This window comes from Daucus carota, chromosome 1 (genome assembly GCF_001625215.2).
Source record: "Daucus carota subsp. sativus chromosome 1, DH1 v3.0, whole genome shotgun sequence".
NCBI classification, from domain to species: domain Eukaryota; kingdom Viridiplantae; phylum Streptophyta; class Magnoliopsida; order Apiales; family Apiaceae; genus Daucus; species Daucus carota.
This window is the reverse complement of record NC_030381.2, coordinates 7,282,814-7,308,812: the sequence shown is the minus strand read 5'-3', so window position 1 is coordinate 7,308,812 and position 25,999 is coordinate 7,282,814. Positions and strand designations below refer to the sequence as shown.

At 31.6% G+C, this 25,999-nt stretch overlaps 2 protein-coding genes across 2 annotated transcripts; both read left to right on the top strand.

Annotated features, from left to right (window-relative positions):
- The first annotated feature begins 404 nt into the window (after positions 1-404).
- On the top strand, positions 405-17,151 carry LOC108204871 (acetyl-coenzyme A synthetase, chloroplastic/glyoxysomal). The gene is made up of 18 exons (XM_064091717.1): positions 405-784; positions 1,158-1,301; positions 1,380-1,535; positions 1,627-1,749; positions 1,855-2,023; positions 4,895-4,977; positions 5,648-5,749; positions 5,838-5,926; positions 6,023-6,113; positions 7,076-7,189; positions 10,478-10,554; positions 10,671-10,749; positions 10,841-10,909; positions 11,029-11,204; positions 11,333-11,389; positions 11,664-11,754; positions 11,844-11,942; positions 16,634-17,151. The coding sequence occupies exons 1-18, from the start codon at positions 506-508 to the stop codon at positions 16,817-16,819; spliced, it is 2,184 nt and encodes a 727-aa protein (XP_063947787.1). The 5' UTR covers positions 405-505; the 3' UTR covers positions 16,820-17,151.
- A 3,330-nt stretch (positions 17,152-20,481) lies between these two features.
- Positions 20,482-22,998, top strand: LOC108208339 (monothiol glutaredoxin-S14, chloroplastic). Its single transcript, XM_017378867.2, has 3 exons — positions 20,482-20,726; positions 21,144-21,413; positions 22,813-22,998. The coding sequence occupies exons 1-3, from the start codon at positions 20,549-20,551 to the stop codon at positions 22,866-22,868; spliced, it is 504 nt and encodes a 167-aa protein (XP_017234356.1). The 5' UTR covers positions 20,482-20,548; the 3' UTR covers positions 22,869-22,998.
- The last annotated feature ends 3,001 nt before the right edge of the window (positions 22,999-25,999 follow it).

The following is a 25,999-nucleotide window of genomic DNA, read 5'->3' as shown; positions in this document are numbered from 1 at the left end:
CTATAAAAGGAAAAAAGTAACAAGTAAAAACAGGAATGAACGGTTTACGTAAATAAGCAAAAAAAAAAGATATACTCCCTCAGTCCCATTTAATTCTATACGTTTCTTTTTCACTGCTCGACACGCATTTCAATACTCTTATAAAATATAGTTCCGAAACTTATTTTTGAGATTTTCTTTTTCTGTATAAAAATATAACATCCAAACTTTAATTCAGAAAAGAAAAATTTTAAAAATAGATTGCACAACTACATTTTACGCATTTCAATGCTCGTTATATAAAATATAGTTCCGAAACTTATTTTTGAGATTTTCTTTTTCTGTATAAAAATATAACATCCAAACTTTAATTCAGAAAAGAAAAATTTTAAAAATAGATTGCACAACTACATTTTATACATAACTACATTTTATAGGAGTATTAAAGTCCGTGCCGCGTCCCCGTCCCCCGATGTATATACATATGTAAAAGGCATAATCCAGGCAGCAAAGCAGTGTTTGCAAAATGATTACTGTTCCAGCAGCTTCTGCTTACTACTACTCCTCCTCTTGTTATAATCCTCATCCAAATCATAATGGTGACAGCAAATCCAAGCTACCTGGAGGATTATATAAAATCAATGTTGAGGCTAGCAGCGCAAGCAGAAGAGGAAAATCCAGGACTCAGCATCATCATCAGCTTAACGCTCTCGTACTGGGCCAGGCTCCTGCTTCTGAGCAAGATGATCTTTGTCTTCCTAGTCATGATTTCTCGTCTCAAGCTCTCGTCCCCTCTTTTCACAAGGTTTTCACTCTTTTCTCTCTTCTGTATTCACCAATTTCCACTTTTCACTATTTCTTCTCTCAGTAATAATCATCACTTGTTATTTCTCATTTCTCTCTGCTTTTAAGCGTGTTTTAAATTAGTGATGCCAACGATATCATCACTTGTTTTAAGTTAGTGATGCAAACGAGACCAAAAATTTGTCGGTCAAGTGCTTGATACATTCTGAGTGATGTAGGTGATCTGTTTGATAATTCACGCTTAATTTAAGTCTGACGACATTTCTGCCCATCACTGTATTTATACACACACACACAAGCTTTTCGATCTCTTTCTGTTTTTTTTTTAAAGTTTTGTTGTTTGCTAATATCCTTAATTTGTATTTTTGGCACAGTATATGGACATGTACAAGAGGTCAGTGGAGGACCCAGCTGGGTTTTGGTCTGATATTGCAGCTCAATTTTACTGGAAATCGAGATGGGATCCTGCTGTCTGCTCTGGGAATCTTGATGTTAGGAAAGGCAATGTCAACATTAAGGTCTTTTTCTCTCAATTTTTGTTTTGCTTCCTTATTCTTCTTATCCCTCCCCCACTAAACTTTGGGCTCATAATTCAGTGGTTCGAGGGTGGTATTACCAATATATGTTACAACTGCTTGGATAAAAACATTGAGTTGGGGAATGGAGACAAAATTGCAATTTATTGGGAGGGAAACGAGCCTGGTGCGGATGCCTCTTTGACATACACGCAGCTTCTCCAAAGGGTTTGCCAGGTTCAACTTGAGACTGCCTGTGCATAAATATTCATAGAATCATATGTAGCTAGATTTTAATAATGGTTTCGTTTCATGTCTTCCCCTGCAGCTTGCTAATTACTTGAAAGATATCGGTGTCAGAAAGGGTGATGCTGTTTTAATTTACTTGCCCATGTTAGCAGAGTTACCAATTGCTATGCTTGCATGTGCTCGAATCGGTGCAGTCCACTCGGTATAATACAGAACCCCTGTTGTTTCTTACTAGATTTCTACTGTTTACATTTGCATTGCCTATGAAACTAGCAAATATCCAACTGCTGCAAGCTTTTTTTTTTAGGTTGTTTTTGCTGGATTCTCTGCTGAATCTGTTGCCCAAAGAATAAATGATTGCAAACCGAAGGTAATGATAACTTGCAATGCTGTCATGCGGGGGTCTAAGCTGATAAATCTCAAACAAATTGTTGACGCTGCACTCGCAGAATCATCCCAGCATGGGTTTTCTTTAGGTACGTTTATTTTTGGGTTAAAGAACGTTCAAGTACATGGGTTTTCTTCATATACATTTGTATACTGCATGCTTGGGATTGAACTATATGCTATACTTAAATCCTTTTTGTGATTATTGTTTGGTTTGTTAGTTCATTATTATTCTATTTCGCTATTTCTTTTCAGCTTCTTATAGTGTATTGGAAGCCCTTAATCATAATAGAATGAGGAAGTACAAAATCTGTTTTTCGGATGGTAAACATATAAATTAGTTATGACTTGCAACAACTTGACATGATACTCTTATCTATTAATATATGAATGCAAGAAATAGTATTTGCCACAAAACACTAATCAAGGAAATCGACATCAATAAGAGCGCGTTTCCCTGTGTTTAAGTCTAGGGCTTAAAGTCATGATCGACTTAAAGCTGAAAAATGTCTGTTTGTATAATAAGTCAAAAATTTAAGTAAAAAATATTAAAGTCAGAAGTTGGTAGAATATACTTTTTGAATAACTTTTTTTTATAATGATTTATATCATAAAAGTCAATTTCATCACTCAAATAAATATTCTATCAATTTTTTTCTAATTATTACATTTTTAATAACTTATAAGTCACCTTTAATATAAAATTACCCAAACAGACAATTTAAGCTCCGCACTTATCACATTAAGTCACTATAAGTCACAAGTCATTATTTTAAGTTTACCCAAACGGGCTCTAAAGGTGTAAGAGTAAAATTACTATGCTATATAACAATATCTATATTTTATTTATATATTTAGTTTAATGGAACTCAAACACTGCATGCAATATGAAATCTGCATTTCATTTCTAACATCTTGAACCATTGATGTTCTTGTGGCATGAATCTTATATGTTAGGTCTTAGGAAAGAAAACATGATTATTGCATTTTTGAAGAGTGGAAACATAACATAACTCAATCAGATTGTAACTAAAATCTTGTCATTGTTGTCAAGTTGTTAGTAAAGGAGTAACATAGTCCTGGAACATAACCTCTGTATATAGGCATATACAGAGGTTGTTAATATTCTGAGTTAATTCTAATTCCTAAGAATCTGGTATTTTAATTCTAATCCCAAAGAATCTGGTATATTAATTCTAAACCCTAAGAATCAGGTAGCATAATCTCTAGATTACGAAACACATTCAAGCTGTTGTATTGCCTTACTCCACATATTATCTACTTCTTTAGAATAAACAACATAATTGTATGTTGTTATACCTTTAATTTCATGCTAAAGTCTAAGATATTCTTTTATTGCTAAATATTGCATTAAACTGTTGTCTTCTTTTTAATTAATGATCTAATGGTTATCTTTTGAGTGACCAACAACCAAACTACAAACCGAATATATTCTATCTCGTTATAATATATAGTATAATATTGGCCACTGATTACCACTTGTAATATTCATGCAATGTACGGGTCTCCTTTAATATTACATAAATTTCTAATTTACTTTTAAAAATTACATATAATTTTAATGACATTCTAATGTGAATAATAAATTTCCACTTAAGTTAAACTTGTGAAAAATTCCCCAGATGTCACAAAACACACAAGTAATGTCCAAAATAACAGAATTGGAAAAATTGCCCCAAAATGTAATTTATTAATGCTGGATAATCCAGTGTTTCCAATTTTGGAAGAAAACGCTACATCATGTAGCCTTTTGTTCTTTTAACACCAGCAAAACACTACTTCGTGTAGCGTTCTGTTTTTTAACCCCAGCAAGACACAACATCGTGTAACCTTTTGTTATTTTAACCCTCACAAAACACTATACGAAATAGCGTTCTGTTCTTTTAACCCCTGCGAACGCTACACGAAGTGCCGTCTTCGATTAATATCAAAAATGCTACATGATGTAGCGTTTGGGGGCCATTTTTTCAGATATTTATATTTGGGGCATTCATATTTCAAATTGTGATAATGGGATTGGGGGCCAACACCTGTTAAACTTTAATGTAAATAATCGATTATAGGGAATTAATATTCTAAATTAATTATTATATAGTTATAATAAATATTAAATAGAACAAAATTAAGTTGAATTCTAATGTAAATAATATTTTATAGTTTTAACAGGGAATAATATATTATAACACTAGTTATCATATAGTTATAACATTCTTTACATAATGATTGATGAGATTCAAACCATACACCTATTTTTACAATTAACAATATAAATGTATGTTTGTAGGGGTTCGAACTTGATCCCTTTGGTTTCCCTTCTAAATATGGAATGCTACTTTGATTCTTTATAAGAGTTGTCTTCTATTTAATCAATTATGAGCTAACGGGTTATTTTTGATGACCACCTAACCAAACTACAAACTAAGAGCAAGTCCAAGAGTATCCTAAACAAGTGTCTTAAACAAAATTTCAAGGCATTTTTTATAAATGAGTGCTCCAATAATGTTCTAGTGGTGCCTTAAAACACTAGGACATCCACCAAGTGCCTTATTTTTGAGGCATCACTAGGCATGCCCTATTTCACTTCTATCAATAAAAAATTTCTTTCCCTCACTTTTTACACATCTCTTCTCTCTCATCTTTTCCCTTCCCTCCAATTATAATTCAAATATAATACTATTTTAATTATAAGACACATTTATAAGGCATATTGTTGGAGTTAATACACAAAAATCATGCCTTAAAGCACTAGGACACTATATTTTATTATATTTATAAGGCATGTAGTAGAACATTGTTGGACTTGCTCTAAATGTTCTAGTCATAATAGCATTGTATAATACAGATAGTATAGGTATAAATATTATGGATAGATATTTATATACTATTACACCTTTACTCTGGTTTTTGTTTTATTGTTTGATTCACATTTTCAAACACAGGTGTATGCTTGACCTATGAAAATAAACCAGCAATGAAGAGAGAAGCTACTGGATGGCAAGTGGGAAGAGATGTCTGGTGGCAGGTGAGTAAAGAACATGATCTTCTTTACTGTATGCGAGGGACAATTTCTGTACTTTTACTTTATGTAACTACTGAAATCTTATTATTTACTCCCTCCGTCCCCTTCATTTGTTTACATTGGGGGACGGGGGCTCGGCACGCATTCTAATGCTCTCGTAAAATGTAGTTCAATAAATTATTTTGAGCTTTTTTTTTTCTTCTGAATAAAAGTTTGATGTTTAAATTTTTATACAAAAAAGAAAAATTTTTAAAATAAATTATAGAACTATGTTTTATATGCGCCTTAAAATGCGTGTCGAGCAGTGTGTAAAAACTGTAAAGAAATGAGAGGGACAGAGGGAGTATTATTTTTAAAATATTATTTTTCTCTTTTAAGTTGCAATGAAAGGCTGGAAGCCTGGAAGAGTAAACAGTGACAATAAACCATCTTACTAAAAATATTAGCAGTGATATTTAGAGGTTTTCTTATTTATAATTTATCATAATAGAAGCTTCAAGTAACATTGATCATATATAATAATTGACATCTGTAGTAACTTTGTTCCAAAAGAACTGCATTACTGATGCACAACTAGCTGGGCCTCATTTCTCAACCCATAAATTTAATTACCTACAACTCCCATCTGTATTATTGACTACTACTTTCCTTGTTTCAACAATCTGTCATCCAGGATGTTGTGCCTAAATATCCAACTATGTCCGAAGTGGAGTGGGTTGACGCGGAAGATCCACTTTTTCTGCTCTATACCAGTGGGAGCACAGGAAAGCCAAAGGTACTATCCTCGTCAAGTTAAATGACTACATTGTTTTTCCTGATATATATGAAGTGTCCTAATTAACTTAGCTGGGTACTTTTGAAAGGGTGTACTGCATACTACAGGAGGCTACATGGTATACAGTGCAACAACATTTAAGTACGCCTTTGATTATAAACCGGAAGACGTTTACTGGTAAAACCAAGAACATTTTATAAGCATTCACATTTAAACTCGTATTTGGAAGTTTATATGATCTTTCTGTGTTATTGTTTATGCGTTGCATTGTAGGTGTACTGCTGATTGTGGTTGGATTACTGGGCACAGTTATGTTACTTATGGACCTATGCTTAATGGAGCAACAGTAGTTGTCTTTGAAGGGGTAATTCAAAATTTCTTGGGTAGTCTAATACTTTTAAATGTCATTTACTCCATTACAGTTATATAATCCTAAATTAATATCGTTTATCATTTAAAAATGCTGGAGAATGTGGGTGTTTAATATGATAATTTTTGGGTGTCCTTCCATTTTGTCTGGGAAACAGAATTCATTTGGGGATACGTTCCTAAAATTTGAGGGTTTGTGTGAAAGCATGGACACCATTAGGGGTATATAGTATAGATAACCCTCGTCTATATCTGAATACATAACAATTTCTATTAGAATTTGTTATTGGAAACATTTTAGTGGTTAATTTTGAATGATCAGGTATCTACAGACCCTTTTAACGTCCATTCAATTCCCATATTTTGTCCTAATGCTGTATTATTGAATACTTTTCATTATTACACCACTCCCTCCATCCCATATTAGATGAGCACAGTTGACTTCGGGCACACTTGTTAAGGTGGATTGACTACATTACTCCGTAAATTTTTTTAGACTTTTTTTTTATCAGTAAAAATTTGATACTTCAATTTTTATTGATAAAAAAAGTTTGAAAGATAATTTCCAGAGCTATGTGGTCAATCCACCTTAACATGCGTGTCCATAGTCAACCGGTTCATCTAATTTGGGAGAGAGGTAGTAGTAAATTGTCGATGATCTACATCGATAAATTCAAAAATAGGATATCCTTGTCATATTTGTATTATATGCCTAGTATCTGCACCCATAAGCTTAGAGTATTATCGTAAAAACTAAAAACTACAGTTGGACTATTTGAACCTGTTCGGAAACATTAACCTGCCTTGGTGTGATCCTTTACATCTTGCATATCCATTCATACTAACATTGTAATTTCATCTTGAAATTGTATACAATTTCATGTTGCAACTGTATAGTGTGCAGTAGTGGAGTCTATGTTCTACAACTTCTAGTGAAATGGGCATATTAATCTGCAGGCTCCAAATTATCCAGATCCTGGGCGCTCCTGGGCAATCGTTGACAAGTACAAGGTGACATTACTTTATACTGCCCCCACACTGGTGCGGTCTCTTATGCGCGAGGGAAATGAGGTACAAAGAATCATTTTTAAACTGTTTAATGCAATAATCATGAACGGATATATGTTAATCAGCACTATAGCTGAATACAGTAGCTTCATGACCACTTGATAGACTCCGCACACATACTGCCAAGCACGCTATTCAGCACAATTATTATCTTAGTTCTTAACTGGTCAAAATTGTAAGAAAACATCTTGGGCAGTGTAGTATGCCCTACTTTTGCTTCCCCTGTGTCCATTATGTCATTTTCTATCAATGTGATGCTTCTTTCTTTTGTATTCTCTTAGTACCTATTCCTTCAAATATATCCTAATGGGAAATGCAGTATCTTATAGGGTTGTCTCAGGGCTTTGTATATCAATATAATCTAAGTAAATTTTGGATAAAAAATAACTTACATGAACATATAGATCATAATATGGAATTTTTGTCAGGATATATAATATGGTTAAATCGTACTTGTAGATAAATATTATTATGAGTAACTTGAGAATTAAATTTGTAATAGGATACGGAGGATAGAAACAAACTTATAAATATGCAATAAAATATCTAGAGTATAATATGGTTAAATTTCAAATGAGAATTACTAAATATAATATGTTACAAGTAATATTGAACAAGAGTTAACATAATAAAAATTAGAATCAGATTGTATCTTTAATACAGATTGACATGTATAAGTTATTATAACATATAAATATATTATCTTATTACAAACTTAATATTTTTTAATATTTAAATCTGGTGCAAATTTTCATGAATAAATTATTAAATTTGTTTGTCATGTATATATTATTTTATGTCATGTTTATATTATTTTAACCTAAACCACAATACGATCTGGTTCAAAATAATTGTTCATTTATATGGTTAACACTTTTAACCTTTAATTTTAAGAAAGAATTTTTCTTTGTTTGACGGAAATCACCTTCACATGAATGAATAGTACTCATGAAAATGGTCATCCATTCAAGAAAGTTTATCATCTAATCGAGAAAAAAATGCAAAACTGTCTTCGAAAACTTAAATAATAAAACATTTATGTCTGTGAAAATAGAAAAAACATGAAAATATAAACAAAATATTGTCAGAATAGTAATTATACTGAAATAATATAACAAATTAGAATATACCTGGATTGGAATCGGTATAATAATTCAACAAAATAAATATTACAAGTTTTAACTATAATTTAACCAAAGGGGACCCCTTTTGGCTAGATACACCACTAATTAGTAGATAGTTAGTAACAATATAATAAATATATAAAAGTCACATAAATTTTAAAATTAAAAACTTTAAACTTCAAATTACTAATATTGAAGTATAATATATGGAAAAATTAACTCAAGAATATATAGAATAGACAAGCCAACAAAATGGCACTTGATTGCCTCTTAAATAACCAAAATACACGGCATCAAACTTGGCCACCCATAGATGATATAAAATAATCAAGGCCACAATTAACATTCAAACTGTTTAAAGGAGATTATGAAATTTTCAACTAATTTCCACTTTTACTAAAAAAGTAACAACATTAAAGTGATATTATTATATACCATTTTATTTTTTTTCAAAAAAATTCTATGTTCATATTATTTTAATCGGGCCCAAAATTTTATATTGATATTATTATTTTTAGTTCTAAAATAATTAGGATTCTTGGATATGGAAGTCCCGATATCCCACAATTCTGAACTACATGATCTCAAGATGGGGCAGTCCTAAATGGGTCAAGTTGGATGTTTAGATTATGCTCAAGGGTGACTAAGGTCCACTCTTCGAATCCCAAGAAAGGTCTTTCTTTCATCCGAAGATGAGATTCCGAGCAAGGGGGCATGTCAATACAGTGACACTCATGACATCAGCAATCTTATGTCATCAAGATGACATCATTATGTACTTGGTTACTGTAGCAAGTGTAGCATTTATATGGCATATATTTTAAGGCTCTGCCCCCCTAGTGATATGCACTAGCAGTATTAATAATATACATTTGAGTCCTCTGCCTAGATCTTTCTCTCCTCTCTACAATCATTCCTTTATTAGTTTCCGCATTTCTGATGGAGGATCTCATGGAAGCTGACTGGAAAATGCTCTACACGCCGACGCGTGTTGCACGTGAGCACTAGAGGCAGGTTGATCCGAGGCACGTGACAAAGAGCTTGGTGCTGGTTTCAAACTAAACTTTATATAGTGAGTTGCCTCGTGAAGCTCAACACTGGTATTAATGGTTTCTGATTTTGAATATGTGTTTGGGATGAGATCGGATGATCTCTAACTGGTCGCTTTTGTTTCGCTTGAGAAACAACAAAGCTTTAACTGAAAAATGCTCCTCCTCCGTACTCCCGCTCCGATACCATCTCAGAGAATATGAGAAATGCGGAATATGATAAAGGAAAGATAGTAGAGAGAAGAGAAGATATAGGCAGAGCGCTAAATGTATATTATTAAGACTTCTATTTCATATTTAAAAGGGATGCCAGAGCCTCAATATATAGGACATTGAAAGTTGGTTGCTACTGTTGCTACTGTTGCTACAGTGACCAAGTACATAATAATGTTGTCTTGACATAAGATTGCCGATGTCATAATTGATGCTGATATGTAACAAATGTCTAATTACATTTCACTGCCAAATGGTGTGATTAAAAGCAGCCAAGACCAACCCACCACTGATAGTGATAGACGATTGGCATATTTACTTTCAATTTAGAAGTAGACCATCATACATTTAGAGTTTTGTACTGTAGCATATAAGTGATTTGGGGATCTAAGCATTTTTAAGAGTGAACCTTAAAGACTTCACTTGATAAGAATAAAACAAACCAAACCAAACATACCCAGTATATCCCGCTAAGAGCAGGGTCTGGGGAGGGTAAGATGTACGCAGACCATGCCCCTACGCCGAAGAGTTAGGAGGCTGTTTCCGTGAAGACCCCCGGCTTAGTGCAAGACAAAGTATTGTGTGAGATATATGTAAATAGTACCTTGGCCCATGATTCCTGACACATGGGACCTACCTTCACTTGATAAGAATGATAAGCCCTAACTCTGGATTTGATGTTTTCTATCACTGTCAGTTTGTCGCACACCAAACAATGTGGATCACCTCCTAGGTTCCCACTTTTCCTTTGTTCCAGTTAAAAATTTAAGTTCTTGAAGAGGATCATAACCTATATTGCATATTATATATCATATAGCACAATCCATTTATTTTCTAGTTCTGATGTTATTTAGTCGTATCAGATAGTAAGTCCAGATATTAACTCAAATTCTTTGAGAATGCAGCATGTTACTCGTTATTCGCGCAAATCTTTACGTGTTCTTGGAAGTGTTGGTGAGCCCATCAATCCAAGTGCATGGAGGTTCGTACTTTACTTGCGCATCTGTATATTTATGGTTAAAGCTGTTATTTTATTCTGAAATAGTCATAATTTGAAGTCAAACGACAATATTCTAAAAGTTGCCCATTTTTGTAAAGGTGGTTTTATAATGTGATTGGAGACTCCAGGTGCCCAATATCTGATACTTGGTGGCAAACAGAGACAGGTGGCTTCATGGTATGTATTGCTTATTTTTCCTGTAGCTTTGATTTATTGGACCTGTTTATAGCATTGCATATGATTCTTGTAACCATTTTTGCTGTTTCAGATTACTCCCCTACCAGGTGCTTGGCCACAGAAGCCTGGTTCTGCTACATTTCCCTTTTTTGGCATTCAGGTACTGAGGAAAGTGCATTTTCTTTGGACATGATTGAATTCTCTTAAAAATTTCTCTCATAGTCTCAACTCATCCTGCCCCCCCCCCCCCCCCCCCCCCCCCCTCCCATGTGACATTAGCCAGTCATAGTTGATGACAAGGGTAATGAACTTGAAGGCGAGTGTACCGGATATCTGTGCATTAAAGGTTCATGGCCTGGGGCATTCCGAACTCTTTATGGTGATCATGAAAGATATGAAACTGCGTACTTCAAGCCCTTCCCTGGATATTATTTTAGCGGTGATGGATGCAGCAGGTATTAGATTAATGAATGTTTTTCATTGCATGAACATCTGACAGTTGCTTGCTACTTGCTTTACTATGTTTAGACATTTGACTATCCGTAGCATGCTTGTGCTAACAAGAATTCAATATTTGTGTCAGAGATAAGGATGGATACTACTGGCTTACCGGAAGAGTTGATGATGTTATTAATGTTAGGTATATTCACTGTATTGGTGTTAAGTGGTCTTAAGGGCACCTATGACAATGCTCAATCAATCATGTTTATTTAATTTACTGATATATGCTACTTATCATCCATCTTTGATGGTTCGTATTCTGCTGCACTGGACGTAACTCACAGGAGGACATATTCATATCATCCCTGTTGTCCTCGCATATGTTTCATAAAAGGGATTGATTCCTGTATAATTAATTATGAAGGCTTTCCTTTGATTATGTATTTATTTTATTTGTTCTATAACATCCACAGTGGGCATCGAATCGGCACTGCAGAAGTTGAATCTGCACTACTTTCTCACTATCAATGTACTGAAGCTGCTGTAGTTGGTGTTGAGCATGAGGTACTATGTTGTCTGTGCTGCATTATCAGCATGTATGTCTGCCATAGAAGTGATTGTTTTAACCAAAACTTGATTGTATATTCTACAAGGTCAAAGGACAGGGAATATATGCATTTGTCACTCTAGCGGAGGGTGTTCCATACAGCGAGGAGCTTCGTAAAAGTTTAATACTTGCAGTAAGAAAACAGGTATGTAAGATTGTTCAGCTTCTAGCTATATAATTCCTAAACAAGATATCCATACAAATTTCTGCGAAATGCACCTATATATGGGATTTCTTTGATTTAACTTATAGTAAATCAGTATATTAGTGCAACTTTTTGAATCATCAATTGAGCTTATGTTGTACACACATACACCACTAAATTATAAACATGTGTAGGATTCACTTTGTTGTTTATGCAATAAGTAAAATGTCATCTACTCATCTCCAAAGTTTCCTAATAATAATTTGTTAATAAATATCCTTAATCCCAAGTTAATTATTTCCTTTCTCTGATGTGAGGAATATCCTCTAATCAATTTAAGACAATATCTCCGATATCCTTCAAATTCGAAAGATTTCCTGCGAATATGATTAAAAGATAAAATCAACTAATTCTAAATATATAACTAATATAAACAATCATTGGGGTAAAAACCTAAACCCTAACAGAACACTGTTGGCTTGATCTCTGTACGCAGACATCTTGAAATAAAAATCCAATACATCTAACAAGTTGAGGAACCTACCCAAAACCGCTTATCTTCACTCTTTCGATTATTCCAGCAACCTTTAGATTTGTTATCACGAAATCCCTCCGTTAACACAATTAAAAGAACTTCAGACCGGGTACTTAGTTTTATGTGTATTAAAAATTGGTACAAGCGTGCAGACACCAAAAGATGTGGGAATTGATTAATTTCAGGCATATACTTTATGTAGGCAAATAAAATTTGAAGAGTGACAAATTGTTTCAGCTTGATATATTAAAGACACTAACAATGTTGTATATTTTTCTAATGCAGATATTTTAATAGATGTTGAATATATTCGGAATCACTTCTACCTCTTAAAAATTTGAATTAGAAAGAAGAATAGTATAGTAAACTTTAATAAACAACGCAGGTTTGAGGGGGACAAGGGCAGTACTATGAACTATCCATCAATTATTAATTATCAAGATAATATTTTTACAATATTATGTATTGACCTACAATTAAATTCTCTAAAATATTAAACTAAATAAATCCTATTTATTGATTTAATCCACGCACTTAAAGTTAATCAAAATATTATTACTCAAAGATATAATTTTAGTTTAAAAAAATTACAATCTCTAATATTTTTAATTTATTAACATTTCTTTGTTTACTTTAAAAAACATTCTATATTTTCACTTTCTTATCTAATAATTGATAAAATTTTACAAATTAATGTCACGAGTTCTAAACCTATTTAACTTTGAAAATATTATATTTTCATATTTAATCAATAGTTCATATAAGCATTGCACATATTTAATGTGTTAACTGTTAAGTCTAAATTTAAGAATTTGATTGCTATGCAATAATATTCTAATATACACGAAACCATCAAAAAGTTTTGCATGAAGGAGAATTGTGTAAAAGTTTTGACTTATGAAATTTGAAGTGGTTGTGGATGTTGAACAAATGGAGTAAAGAAGAGAAGTACAAGAGGCATAAAATTTGGAAAAAGTAAATGATCTAGATCTTTTTTTATACAGGAGATATGGCTTATATAAGCACTTACACACTTGGAATAAACAATATTTGGATGCCAGAAATTGGTTAATAGAAAGTTTACATCAAAGACACTAAATTTCATCTTCATCTAGTTCAATTACAATTGCACTGAAGTACTATTTTATATTATCATTGATAAAAAAGATTGTGTTGTGTTTTTGTACACTATATATCTTGTTATGAACTTCCCGATTATTAAATTATTTTATTTGGTTTTTTTGTCATACCCACTAATATGAAATATTTCTTTATATCTGAGAGAAAAAAATTCATTTCAAACTTATTTTTCACAAAATTTGTAAAATCATGTAAAAATTAATTGTTCATGTACCGAATGTAGTATAAAAATCAATTGTTGATAAATGATACTCCCTCCGTTTCAAATTAGATGTCCACTTTAAAAAAACACACAGTTTAAGAAAAGTGGTTGTTCACAAATTAATTGCATTAAATGATCAAAATATGTGGAGTGAGATTGATCTAGAAAATATAAACAAGAGATATGTGGAGTAGAATTGACTTTAGAAATATGATTTTGCATTGAAAGTTGAAATGGACAAGTAATTTGAAACAAAAAATTTTCTTCAAAGTGGACATGTAAATTGGAACGGAGGGAGTAATAGTGTACGAAAACCCAACACATGAAAAATGCCCTGTTCTCCCCGAATATATAAGAAAGTGTTTATTCAGTTGGCATTTAGGGATTTTCTTATGGTGATGTATAAACTTTCAAAAGATTGATTGCATTGTCTTAACTTACGAAGACATATTAATAGTAACTTAGAAACATAAATTTATTTAGGGTCAGGTTCGAGATAGAACCAAGTTATTGTTAGATATTAGAACTCGCTAAGGACCATTAGATCAATATATATTATATGGTTGAGATTGAAATCACAACCATAGTTTTGAATTGAGTTGATTATTTTAGCTATTACTTAGATATACTGCAATAGTATACCATAATTATATCATGTGTGATATATTTCCTCAAATAGTAAAATATGATACATAATTTATTACTTAATATAATGTAAAACATAATGTGTGCTTTAATGAGGGAAGATATTAAATGATTTAATATAAATGCCCTTTAGATCATAACCATAGATTTCAAATAAATCTGACGGATGTCTACGGTCCTAAGTTCTAACTCTAATATAGGTTCTGATTTGAACCTCACCCAATTATCTTGTATTTATCTTTTTTTTATAATAATGTTAAAATTATTAAATTTTTTATTGTATCAACTAAATTAATAGTTTAGTTATTACTCATTAGACTGTCATACGCGATGTTTGGACTATTTTAATTCATTAGGATAGTAATTCTATTGCAAGTCATAAGAGAATCTCCAAGTGGGCTTTCAATATGGGCTCTTAAGTTGAAAAATAGATAGTCACGGTTCAAATAGATCTCCAAGAGACTCTTAGAGGCTCTTTATAAACTTAAGAGACTATTATCTCTTCTATCTTAAGAGTCTCCACGTGACTGTTATTCATTAATAAAAAATTTCATTCCCTCCGATTCATTCACTACTCTTCATCTCTTCCCTCTCTTTTTAGTTCAAATATAAATACAATATTAACAGATAAACAAGTATAAAGAGCATTGTTGGAATTGACACTCTTAGTAAAGTACTAACCTGGTATGAGCCATATTGTTTATATTATATTTTGTAACCAATTAGGAGATTTTTGGAGATGTTCTAAGTAATAAAAGAGTGAAAGTTAGAATACGAGATTGTGCTCTTAAAATTTTATTCAAAAAATAATGATGATAAAAAAATGAAAAATGTGTCAAATTTAACCGACTTAAATCGAACTTAACAGTTTTAGTTGGGCTATAAGTTGCGGTTTGGTTCGAAGATCTAGAGAACCATCATTATCATGTGATTTTGTTATGGTTTGACTCCTCACCTAAACCAAACCGGACCGGACCGCTATCATTGCTAAATAGATTACATGCTTAATATATTAGTGACATATATTAAATTTTGTGGTTTAATTATAATAAAACTCTAATAATTGCTAGGAGATTGTTGGGTGGAGAAAATTTATGAGTTAATTAAAAATACATTTTTTTAATAGATATCATTATCACCAGGATATATATCAAATATTATTTTCACCACCTTTAAAAAAAATCTTCATTTTCGCTTTAAATACAAGAGGTTATTTAGCCAAAAAAAATATAAAAGAAATAAATGAGATTGAGTATTAATTAATCAAGATTATACCAGCAACAATTTAATAAGGAGAAAAGTTCTATGGAGACCACCATTTCATTGGAGACCTTGGAGACCACTTATATTATGCAATTAAAACACTACAAAATTTATTATTTTGCGAAGTACATTCTACAAATATCACTATTACATTGAAGATGTTGAAAATTATTTATGCTAAACAAGTGCAAGATCAACAAATGTTCTGCACACTAAACATAGTTTTGTAAAATAATATGTTTTTTAATGTTTTATTTGCCAAATGTATAAAATTTGCAAGATTGTCAATAAAATAATGATATTTGTAGAACATGATTCGAAAATAATACGTTTTGCAATGTTTTTATGGAGTATTTTAGTTGCAGTACATAAGTGGTCTCCAAGTCTCCAATGAAAAAGTGGTCTCCATAGAACTTATCCCCAATCTAATATATTGGATTTTTAAAATAATTTGTGTATACATAGATATATAAGATATATTGCTAACAATATTGGAGTAAATTTTAAATATTTCTTGTAGATACAACTTGAAAAGAAATATCATTCGAATTATATGAGAAAGAGCACAAGTGTGTATATGGGATTAAAGCCTCTTTTTGATCCTACATTCTATTGTACATCCCTACCTTAAATTAAAATTAATCCTATTTAGAAGAGTTAATTTGGTATAAGTAATGAACTTTTTTTAGAAGGAAATCAACTTTGCAGTCGCCCTTACTATTTCTTGGCGACTTTGTATTATCACTTACTATAACAAAATGATTATATTATGTCCATTGACTTGATCATCTATTAGTGGTTGCTAGGATGGTTGCTAGGATTAAAAATATTTGTTATCACTATCCTTTGCCAGTTCAAATTACGTATAAGTTTATACGTCAACCCAATTTTTGAATGTTTTTTCAGATTGGAGCATTTGCAGCTCCGGACAAGATCCACTGGGCACCTGGACTTCCAAAAACTAGAAGTGGAAAGATCATGAGAAGAATCCTCAGGAAAATTGCATCAAAACAGTGGGACGAGCTTGGGGACACAAGTACACTAGCGGAACCAAATGTAGTTGATCAGCTTATTGCATTGGCTGATCATTAAGATTCCTGATTTATTGATAAACACTCCAAGATTATCTAGTTCCACAAAAACTAAAGCAAGGCAGGTTAGGTGGAAACCAGAAGATGCTATATCAATATTCCAGTCCCCCCTGTGAGATTATCATTCAACTTTTCCAGATTATGACGAAAACCATAGAAATGCAATGGTCAACTGAATCACCGGATCCGTTTGGATTTGGTATCAAGTTTTCCAGTGATTATATAGTGTCATCACCAGATAACAAACGAGGCACTCACATTATGAGTGGAAAAAGTATGAATAATATCAAATAAACATAAGATTGTGATGTATATCAATTTTAAAATTTTTTATGTTGTTTGTAATGTAGAAAAAGTAAGGATATCGTTCAACACCAAGCATAAATTATTCAAGCAGTTATATTGTTAAGATCAAAGAATGATCTATTTTGTATTTATTTAAAATTTAAATAAAATATTAAACTAAAGCTAATATTTTTTAAGAACCTAAGAAATACGTTGGAAAATATGCATATCCATCGCAATAGGATTCAATAACAAACGTTTTTGAAAATACTTATATAGAACTTGATATGAAACACGTAAACAGATACTTTTATCTTTATAGTCCGATGGACTATGGGTGTTGGCCAATTACTAACAGAATGGCCGCCTTAATTATGGCCCTGAGTGTCATTCCAAAACGTGACTTCTGCTATTGCCGCTCATGTTCTAGCAATAAAAACGTTGCTTGAAACAGAGTTTTCAATGAAAACGTGAGTTGAACTCACGTTCATGCCTTTTTTTAAAAAAATCTAAAACACCCTGCAACGTCAGTTTAAATGGCTTTTTGCTTCAAAAACACAGCTTTAAGCTGCGTTTTGCCCCCTAAACGCAACTTAAAGTTGAGTTTTGAATACTATTTTTTTTAAAATTAATTTAATTTCAAGATAAATAAATCATTTTAAAACCCATATATGAACCCTAAAATATTAATTAATATTTTTAAGATTAATTTTTTAATTTGGTTCCTCGGCATTAGGGCCTCACGGCCTAAAGTCTCGAATTAATTAGGATTTACCGGTTTAGGATCGAAAGTTTAGGGCCTAAAGGTCCTAAACCTTCAATCCTAAACCTTAACCGTCAGTCGATTTAATTTCAAGTATAAATAAATCATTCGAAAACTCAAAGGTGAACCCTAAAATGCAAACAATAGTTAATTTCAAGTTCTAATATCAACTTTATTACACTGGTTCCTCGGCGGCCCCAAAGTCTCGAATTAATTAGGGTTTAGGCTCGAGAGTTTAGGGCCCCTTAAACTCTCCATCATAAACCCTAACCGTCAGTCGATTTAATTTCAAGTATAAATAAGTCATTTTAAAACCCAAAGGCGAACCCTGAAATGTTTAAGGATAAAACTCGACTTGAAGTTTAGTTTTGAAGTGACAATAAAGGCCAATTCCCTGGACAATGACATTTGGGGCATTATGTACTGAAATTGTGCTCCTGAGGCCTTTTCTCATGGACTATATAAAAAGTTAAAATGAATACATACCGAAACAATTACTCTCATGAATCAAAAAAAAAAGTTACTTTCTATAGATAAATGAATCATATAGTTTAACTGGATGTCAATAAATCACAATTAATTCAAGAGTATCTATGTATTAATTTATAAAATTAAAATTATATTGTTCTCAAAAGATTTAGGACTTTCAAGCGACTTCTAACAGTAATTGTTTGCCAATTTCGATTATAATATATATGACAAAGAAGAAAAGATCCATAATAAGATTGAAATATAATACTAAATATATATATATAACAATAAATATTTGTCAATTTCAATCATAACATATATAACAAAAAGAAAAGATCCATGAGAAGATTAAAAGACAATACAAACTATATAAGTTGAATAATATAATTTCAATATGTTGTTGATCTTGCAATTTTCAAGCACAAGTTCCCGCTTCCTTCTTCTTTGATTTTTCTATTTTGGGTGGCTCCCCGATATCGATTTGAGTTCGACTGACTCCCATACTACAATACTCCTCTTGCTGCAAAATCCAATAGTCTCAACCCGTTCTAATTCAAACGCAGACCCTAATAGAAATATATCTATTATATTTAAAGGTATATATATAAACTTTGGCGTCACTTTCTAATTTGACTTTGTTTGAAAGCGGTTGACTTCAGGAAACATTTGAAAGGCTTAATTTTGGAACAATTGTCTTGCTGACTTGATTAATTCTTCAACTAATAAATACGATGAACAACTTCGTACGTGTTGACGTTGACGTTTAATGCACTGGTTTGGTTCACAAAACGACTAACACTTAAATCGAACTTCGTTCCATAGTTAACATTGATTAGTCCATTCCGGATTAATATTGCTTAAAGTTCTGATTATGAAAAATCTGGTTGATGATACTGGAATTAACTGGCACTTCATACCGAATTGGTAGACAATTTCTGATTCCTGAAACAATTGTACTTTATTCCTATTGAGACCCAAACATATTAATGCACTTCTTCTAGTGATTCTTCGATTGCTTCAGTTAACTTGATTATGTGATCTTGTATGTACCTATTCTTCAATTTGTCGATTTTTGTATAAGACTTACTCATTATTTCATGTCTTGTAATCGGATCGAGTTATCGTTATTATAATCTACGTAATTAAGGCCTTACAAAGATGGTTATTTTTGTCAATTCTGTTATAATTCCTAAAAGAAAAATTAAGTTTTAATTGTGAATTCAACGGTCAACTTTATCTCAATTTTTAATCAGGTCATCAACTAATATTAAATTTTACACTAATTAGATTTAAAATTGAAACACACTCACTTTTGTACTAATACCAAATTTTGCAATCCAAAATTTCTCAATATGGATGAATAGTAATAAAATTATAATATTTTTAAATATTTTTTCCAAATGATTTCTTCTAAACTAAAATTATGGATACAGATTAAAGATTAAAAACCTGAATGAATATATAAAGATGACATTTCTTTTCCGATAATAATGATTTGTAACAAAGGTAAAAAATTTACATCTGATGTGTATACTGATATGTCCCTTATATTGTAGTTGATGTGCTATGATTTAACTTTTTTCGTTAAAAATCATTTTAACAATTATGCAAGTATTTTAAAGTTGAATATTGTGATCGTAAGCTAATTATAATCTCATGATATAATTAAAAACTCTTTTAATTTGGTGACTCAATTACAAATTATGATTAGTTAGAGTAGTGTTATAAAAAGTGATAATCAGATTTAATCGATGAAGTCACAGAAAAGAATTATTTGAGAATTAATTGGATTGATGATGAATTAATCAAATGATTAATTAAATAATCAAATATTTAATTAGTTCGACGAACTACGAAACACGGATTAGTCGATTATTAGTCGACTTTTGGAACGGAGCTATTGATAAATTAGACATTTAATTCTTCTATATATAATAACGGTTTTTCTATGGTGTGCTCATGTGCACATGTTAAGCGCGGAAAATTTTGTGTTTGGATCATTTTGATTGGCTCCTATATAATGGTGCACCCCCTGCAAATACACCAACCACACCAATCAAAATCTCCCAAATACAAAAATTTCCGCGCTTAGCATGTGGCCACACTAGCCAAACCGATATAATAAATAAAAAGTTAATTTCAAACATTCACTAAAAAGACAGTCCAATCATCATCATCATCATCAGTGCGTTGGGGCATTTGGGGAGTTGAATGGCGATGATGTCTTTGTCCCTCACTAATCTCCGTCAATCGGTACCATCACCGTGGTCGTCTATAAGAAGCCTTCCGTCCAATTTTCCATCGCAGCTCCCCTTCACCTCCGCCGTTGGTGGTGGTAGACCTCTTGTTTCATCTCGGACACAAACACTTCGTCTTCGATGCTTATCCGGTAGACTCTCTCTCTCTCTCCCTCTCCCTCCCTCCCTCCCTATCTCCCTCTCTCTTTCTCTCTCCCTCTCGCTCTCTCTCTTTCTCTAAATTGTTATATTAAAACATATGGATGGATTGTCAGTTGTCACAATTTGACTTTGTGCACATGTTTCAAATTTTGATTGAGCAAAAAAAGAATGTAATAAGTCTTGTGCAACTCAATTGCTGATAGGTCTAATCAGAATCGTGCGTTGTAAATTTTGAGCTACTAGTTGTGTAGTAAATTTTGACAAAAATAATTAGCTAACTTCTAATGCTTTCGATCATCTAGTAGTTGTGTTTTTTTCTTTCTTTCTGATTTTGTTTGGTTATGCAAATGGATTTTGAGATAATCATGGATGTTTTTTCCTGCGTGTATTACTATCATCATGTGCAGCTTTAACTCCTGAGCTAAAGACCACTCTGGATAAAGTCGTTACATCAGAGAAGGTCGTTCTTTTCATGAAGGGAACTAAGGACTTCCCGCAATGTGGATTCTCAAATAATGTTGTGCAGATACTCAAGTCCTTGAATGCACCTTTTGAAACTATAAACATTCTAGAGAACGAGCTTTTACGTCAGGGATTGAAGGAATATTCCAGCTGGCCAACATTTCCCCAACTCTACATTGACGGGGAGTTCTTTGGCGGTTGCGACATTGTCATAGGCAAGTCTGTTATGTTACTTATCCTTATATCATTGCTATATATCTATTTTTACAGCCTCGTCTAGGATATAATTAATTCACTGTTACTATAGAGTAGTAGAATTTGCTGATCGAGAATGTAAACTTAGGGTAGAAAGTCAACTCAATGTTATTGGTTTTGTAAATAAATCTTAAAGAAATATCTCAGCGTCGAGCTTTAGCCATGTAAGACTGGACATACGTGCGTAACTGTAACATCCCACATCGATTAGTTAAAGAGTATTTGGGCCCTTTATGAGCACAAGCAAATAACTAATGTATACCAATTTGCTAGCACTTTTGGGCCGACCTGTGGTGGGTTGTGTTATTGTTAAGATTTTAGAAAATTTATAGGCATATCTGAAATACACCAAGTTCGTTACTTGGTAAGTTGGTATACCAGTACAGTATTCTGTGAGTTAAATTTATTTGCCAAAAGATTTTATTGACCCTCCGAACTGTGGGATCCAAACATGGTACTATTTTCTTCTTCCTCCAACTACACAAATATCAACTTTTTAACTTAGTAACGGTATTTTATATTCACATATATATTCAAGCACGCCTATTTTTTTCTCCCAATCGCGATATTAGATTCTGTATTAGCAATATACACATAATTGTCTTTATTGAGTCACTGATCTAAACTAATTAATTAAAATAGTAAGTGTCATTTTTAGTTCTGAATCCGCAAAATACGTTTGTATGTGTAGAAAGATACTGTGTAGTGAAAAATTTATTTGTCTCGTATCTGCAATACTCATATTCTACTTCTAGCACCTAGAAATTGCAATACTGAACTTCTAGAAGCGCCCATTTTGTATACTTCAGTCTATTAATTCAACTACACCAGGTTTTTTGTTATTATTATCAACAATAAACAGTCGACTCTTTTTTGACCATAATAGCAACATGTTTCACAAGCTTTACAGGCAGTGAGAACCAGCCATTTATCCAGTTAAAATATGCAACTGCTTTTGACAATTAACATGTTCATCTCTGGACAATAAGCTAGCAGTATTCTCTTTTATTCTTTACATTCAACTTAATAAGTCGGGCAATACTTTCTTGGCAGTTATGTGTAGTATACAGGAAGACGTGGATATTTGTTTTGTTTATGTGGTGTATGATATTTGGTGCCAGTACCAATTGTTTTATTACAGCACTCGCCATACTGGAAAAAGCTAATGCCAATACCTTTAGACTACTTTATACTTGGACACTTGTTAGGATGATCTCTATCAATGTCAAAAATACCTTATATGTTGTTCATAGTCCTCTCAGACTAGTATTAGCTTCTTTGGATTGATGATAGCAGTACTCATATTCTTTAGCTATTTGAACTATTTGATTATATCCTTTATTTTCTTTTGCTCTACAGAAGCATACCAGAGTGGAGAGTTGCAGGAACTACTTGAAAGGGCATTACTCTCCTGATAATAGTTAAATGAATTGGATGCCATTGGCTTAAACATGTTAAGATTCCCTGATTTCTTATTGTAATTTATGTGAATTGTAGTGATGCAGACAGTGCATGTGATTTTAATGGAATGGCATTATATTGCTACTGTAAAAGTGAAAATTTAAAATCTGAATGACACTAGTGTGGTGTCTGTTAATGTTACTTACCACCAAACTGAAATTAACGGGATGTATCAACTGAGATTTTAATGGATTAACAATGTTCAAAATATTTTGATGGATTGTATCTGACTTTGATCTATAGGGATTCTTGCTAAATTGTTGAGATATAGAGTTTTTAGATTTTACGCATAATGCTACAAAATTTCAGGAATTATGGTGGGATTTCAAAAAGCATAAAATACACTGAATAATTCTATAAAATCTCATTCTATGAAATTTGAAAAATTCAATCAATATTTGAATATAATCAGATTTTAAATAATTTCAATTGTGTATCATTGGGTTTTAAGTATAATTTGAAATCCAATATAATCAAATTCTTTAAGGGGTCATTTGGAAACATGCATTGTTGGATTTTAAATGATAGAATTTGAATTTTTATTTCAAATTTTCAGATTGATACAAACATTTGAAATGTGTGGATTTCAAATGAAATCCAAATCAAATTCAGAATTTGAAATGAAATCCTAATTCCTAAATAGGCCAGATAATCCAAATCAAATTCAAAATTTCCAATGAAATCCTAATTCCTAAATAGGCCAGATAATTTAGAATTACAATTGAGTATTTCAAAATTTTGATATATTTTCTAAAATCCAAGTTGATACGTCTATATTTTATGATTAAATAAATCATTTAAAATCTCAATTGAAATCTCAAACTCATAACTCAAATCCATAAAATATGGATTTTTAGAATCCAAAAGGAGAGAGTTAGATAAATTAATTATTCTCAAAATAATTATAAAATTTACCGCATTGCATGAGCCACATATAGGGTCTGTTTGGGAGTGCTGTTAAAAATTGCTGTTCGGTCAGAAAAAGTGTTGGTAAAAAAAGTGCTGTTGTAGAAATCAGATAACTGTTGGTAATTTTTTTGATATTTGCTTATTTTAAATTATAATATAAAAAAATATTTTTTGTAGTGAGGTTTGATAGTGAAATTTGTAACAGCTTCACGCAAAAGCTGAAAGCAGCTTTTTCCAAAAGCATGGGAGGACCTGCTTTTTCTAAAAGCAGTTTTCCAGCTAAAAGCTGCTGTTCAGAAAAGCTGCTTGTATATTTAGCAAACAGTTTTATAGTATAAACTAGCATGTTCTTAATTTTTTTCTTAAAAATATCATTTTCATTATAACCATCAAAATGAAATATCAAACATTAAATAACTTTAGATATAAATGTGTTGGAATAATCTTAAACAAATATCATAAAATTCAATTTTTAGGACATCCGCATATTTTTTGCATAAAATACAGTAGAGAAAACACTAATAAAAATAAACACAATACTCTTCATATAATATATTCATATGAACCTGAACTAATAATTTCGAATCATTTGTGAACATATATATTTAAAAATGAAACCTATGATATCCTAGTTCCAACGTGATTCCTATATCCTAATTCCTAACTGATCAGAGTCGTTTAATTCATGTTTTTCTGGCATTAGGTATAAGCTTCGGTCATTCCAAACACATACATCGTATTTGGTTGAATATTTTTTTGTTTCAAACCCGGCCCGTACTTCTCAAACTTACAAAGTAGATTTTTTTTTTTTTTTCAAACCCATAACTCAAACCTACAAGATACGATCATATCCGAGGGAAGAGATGGGTATGAAACATGAGTTCGAGAAATCAATTTTCTTTTCTTTTATTTTCATTTTTATTTATATCCTTAAATTCAAATCAATAATACCAAATGAAATTGATGATTCAAATATATTTTTCAAAATTATTTTAAATTAGTTATAATTATTTACTTAAAAATATTTTAAATCAAATATGCTCATTTCAGCATTCAACTAAACACATGGATTCTTAATTCAAACCACATGCCCTCTCTGCAACCAAACCACCTCTCGGAGCTTTTAAAATAACTCCAACAATTTTTTAAATATTTATTCAAAATTAATATAATAATATAGTCATATTACCACATTACCAGAGCTTTAAGAGGTGTAGCTTCTCAAATTTACTAATATAAAATGAATGAAAGTTACACTCTGAAATATTTGAAGATCTTAAAAGCTATAAAGTAATCAATAGATAGAATTTTTTCTATCTACTCCTGTAAAATGAAGCGGAGCGTAAAATATTTGAAATCTTAAAGTCGCATAGTTTTCTAGATATTAATATAAAACAAAAAATTACACCCGAAAATTTTTAAAGATCCTAGATTTTTTAAAAATGATTAACAGATTGTTGTAATTAAACTTATTTGAAAAATTATATATAAGAAATATCTTGGAGGAATCTTGCAGCCATCCACTTCAAACAAATGCTCAACCCCAATTGCATTGTTCTTTGTCGTAAGGTATTTCATGTTGAATCAAATAAAAATGTTACTCCAATTTAATTTATAAATATACATTAATACTATGTCCAGATCTATAGAAAAACACATAAACCATATATTACGAATATGTAATCACGTTATTGTCTAAAAAACGGTCGTAAATATGTTCAATATATGTATAACACATATGTAACAGGAATATAATTATTAAATTTACAAATTCAATTATTTTGAATTATTTTCGAACCACATCAAAGTTCCAAGTAAAAGTAAACCCGACAATTTGACACGTAACACGCTAACACGAAACGAAACGACACGAAAAAAATGGATATGAGTTTTGATTTTTGATATACGAAACACGAAAGTACACGAACACGAACTTACACGATAGATTTCGTGTCGGATATGAGTTTTCATTTGGGGTACACGAAATACACGAAATATTTGTACGAAATATTTATTATATATATGTTATGATATATTTATCATATAACTGTGTAAAAGTATATATTTATATGTATGTGTGGATATATATTATAGATACATTAACAAATTTATAGAGAGTTGTATACAAGTATAAATATATAATTCACATTTAATAAAATTATGAAAAAGTATATAT

Coding starts and splice junctions, on each gene's coding strand:
- LOC108204871 (XM_064091717.1), top strand. CDS start 506: ATGATTACTGTTCCAGCAGCTTCTGCTTACTACTACTCCTCCTCTTGT. Junction 1,750..1,854: donor GAATCGGTGCAGTCCACTCG/GTATAATACAGA, acceptor TTTTTTTTTTAG/GTTGTTTTTGCTGGATTCTC. Junction 6,114..7,075: donor CAGTAGTTGTCTTTGAAGGG/GTAATTCAAAAT, acceptor ATTAATCTGCAG/GCTCCAAATTATCCAGATCC.
- LOC108208339 (XM_017378867.2), top strand. CDS start 20,549: ATGGCGATGATGTCTTTGTCCCTCACTAATCTCCGTCAATCGGTACCA. Junction 20,727..21,143: donor TCGTCTTCGATGCTTATCCG/GTAGACTCTCTC, acceptor CATCATGTGCAG/CTTTAACTCCTGAGCTAAAG. Junction 21,414..22,812: donor CGGTTGCGACATTGTCATAG/GCAAGTCTGTTA, acceptor TTTGCTCTACAG/AAGCATACCAGAGTGGAGAG.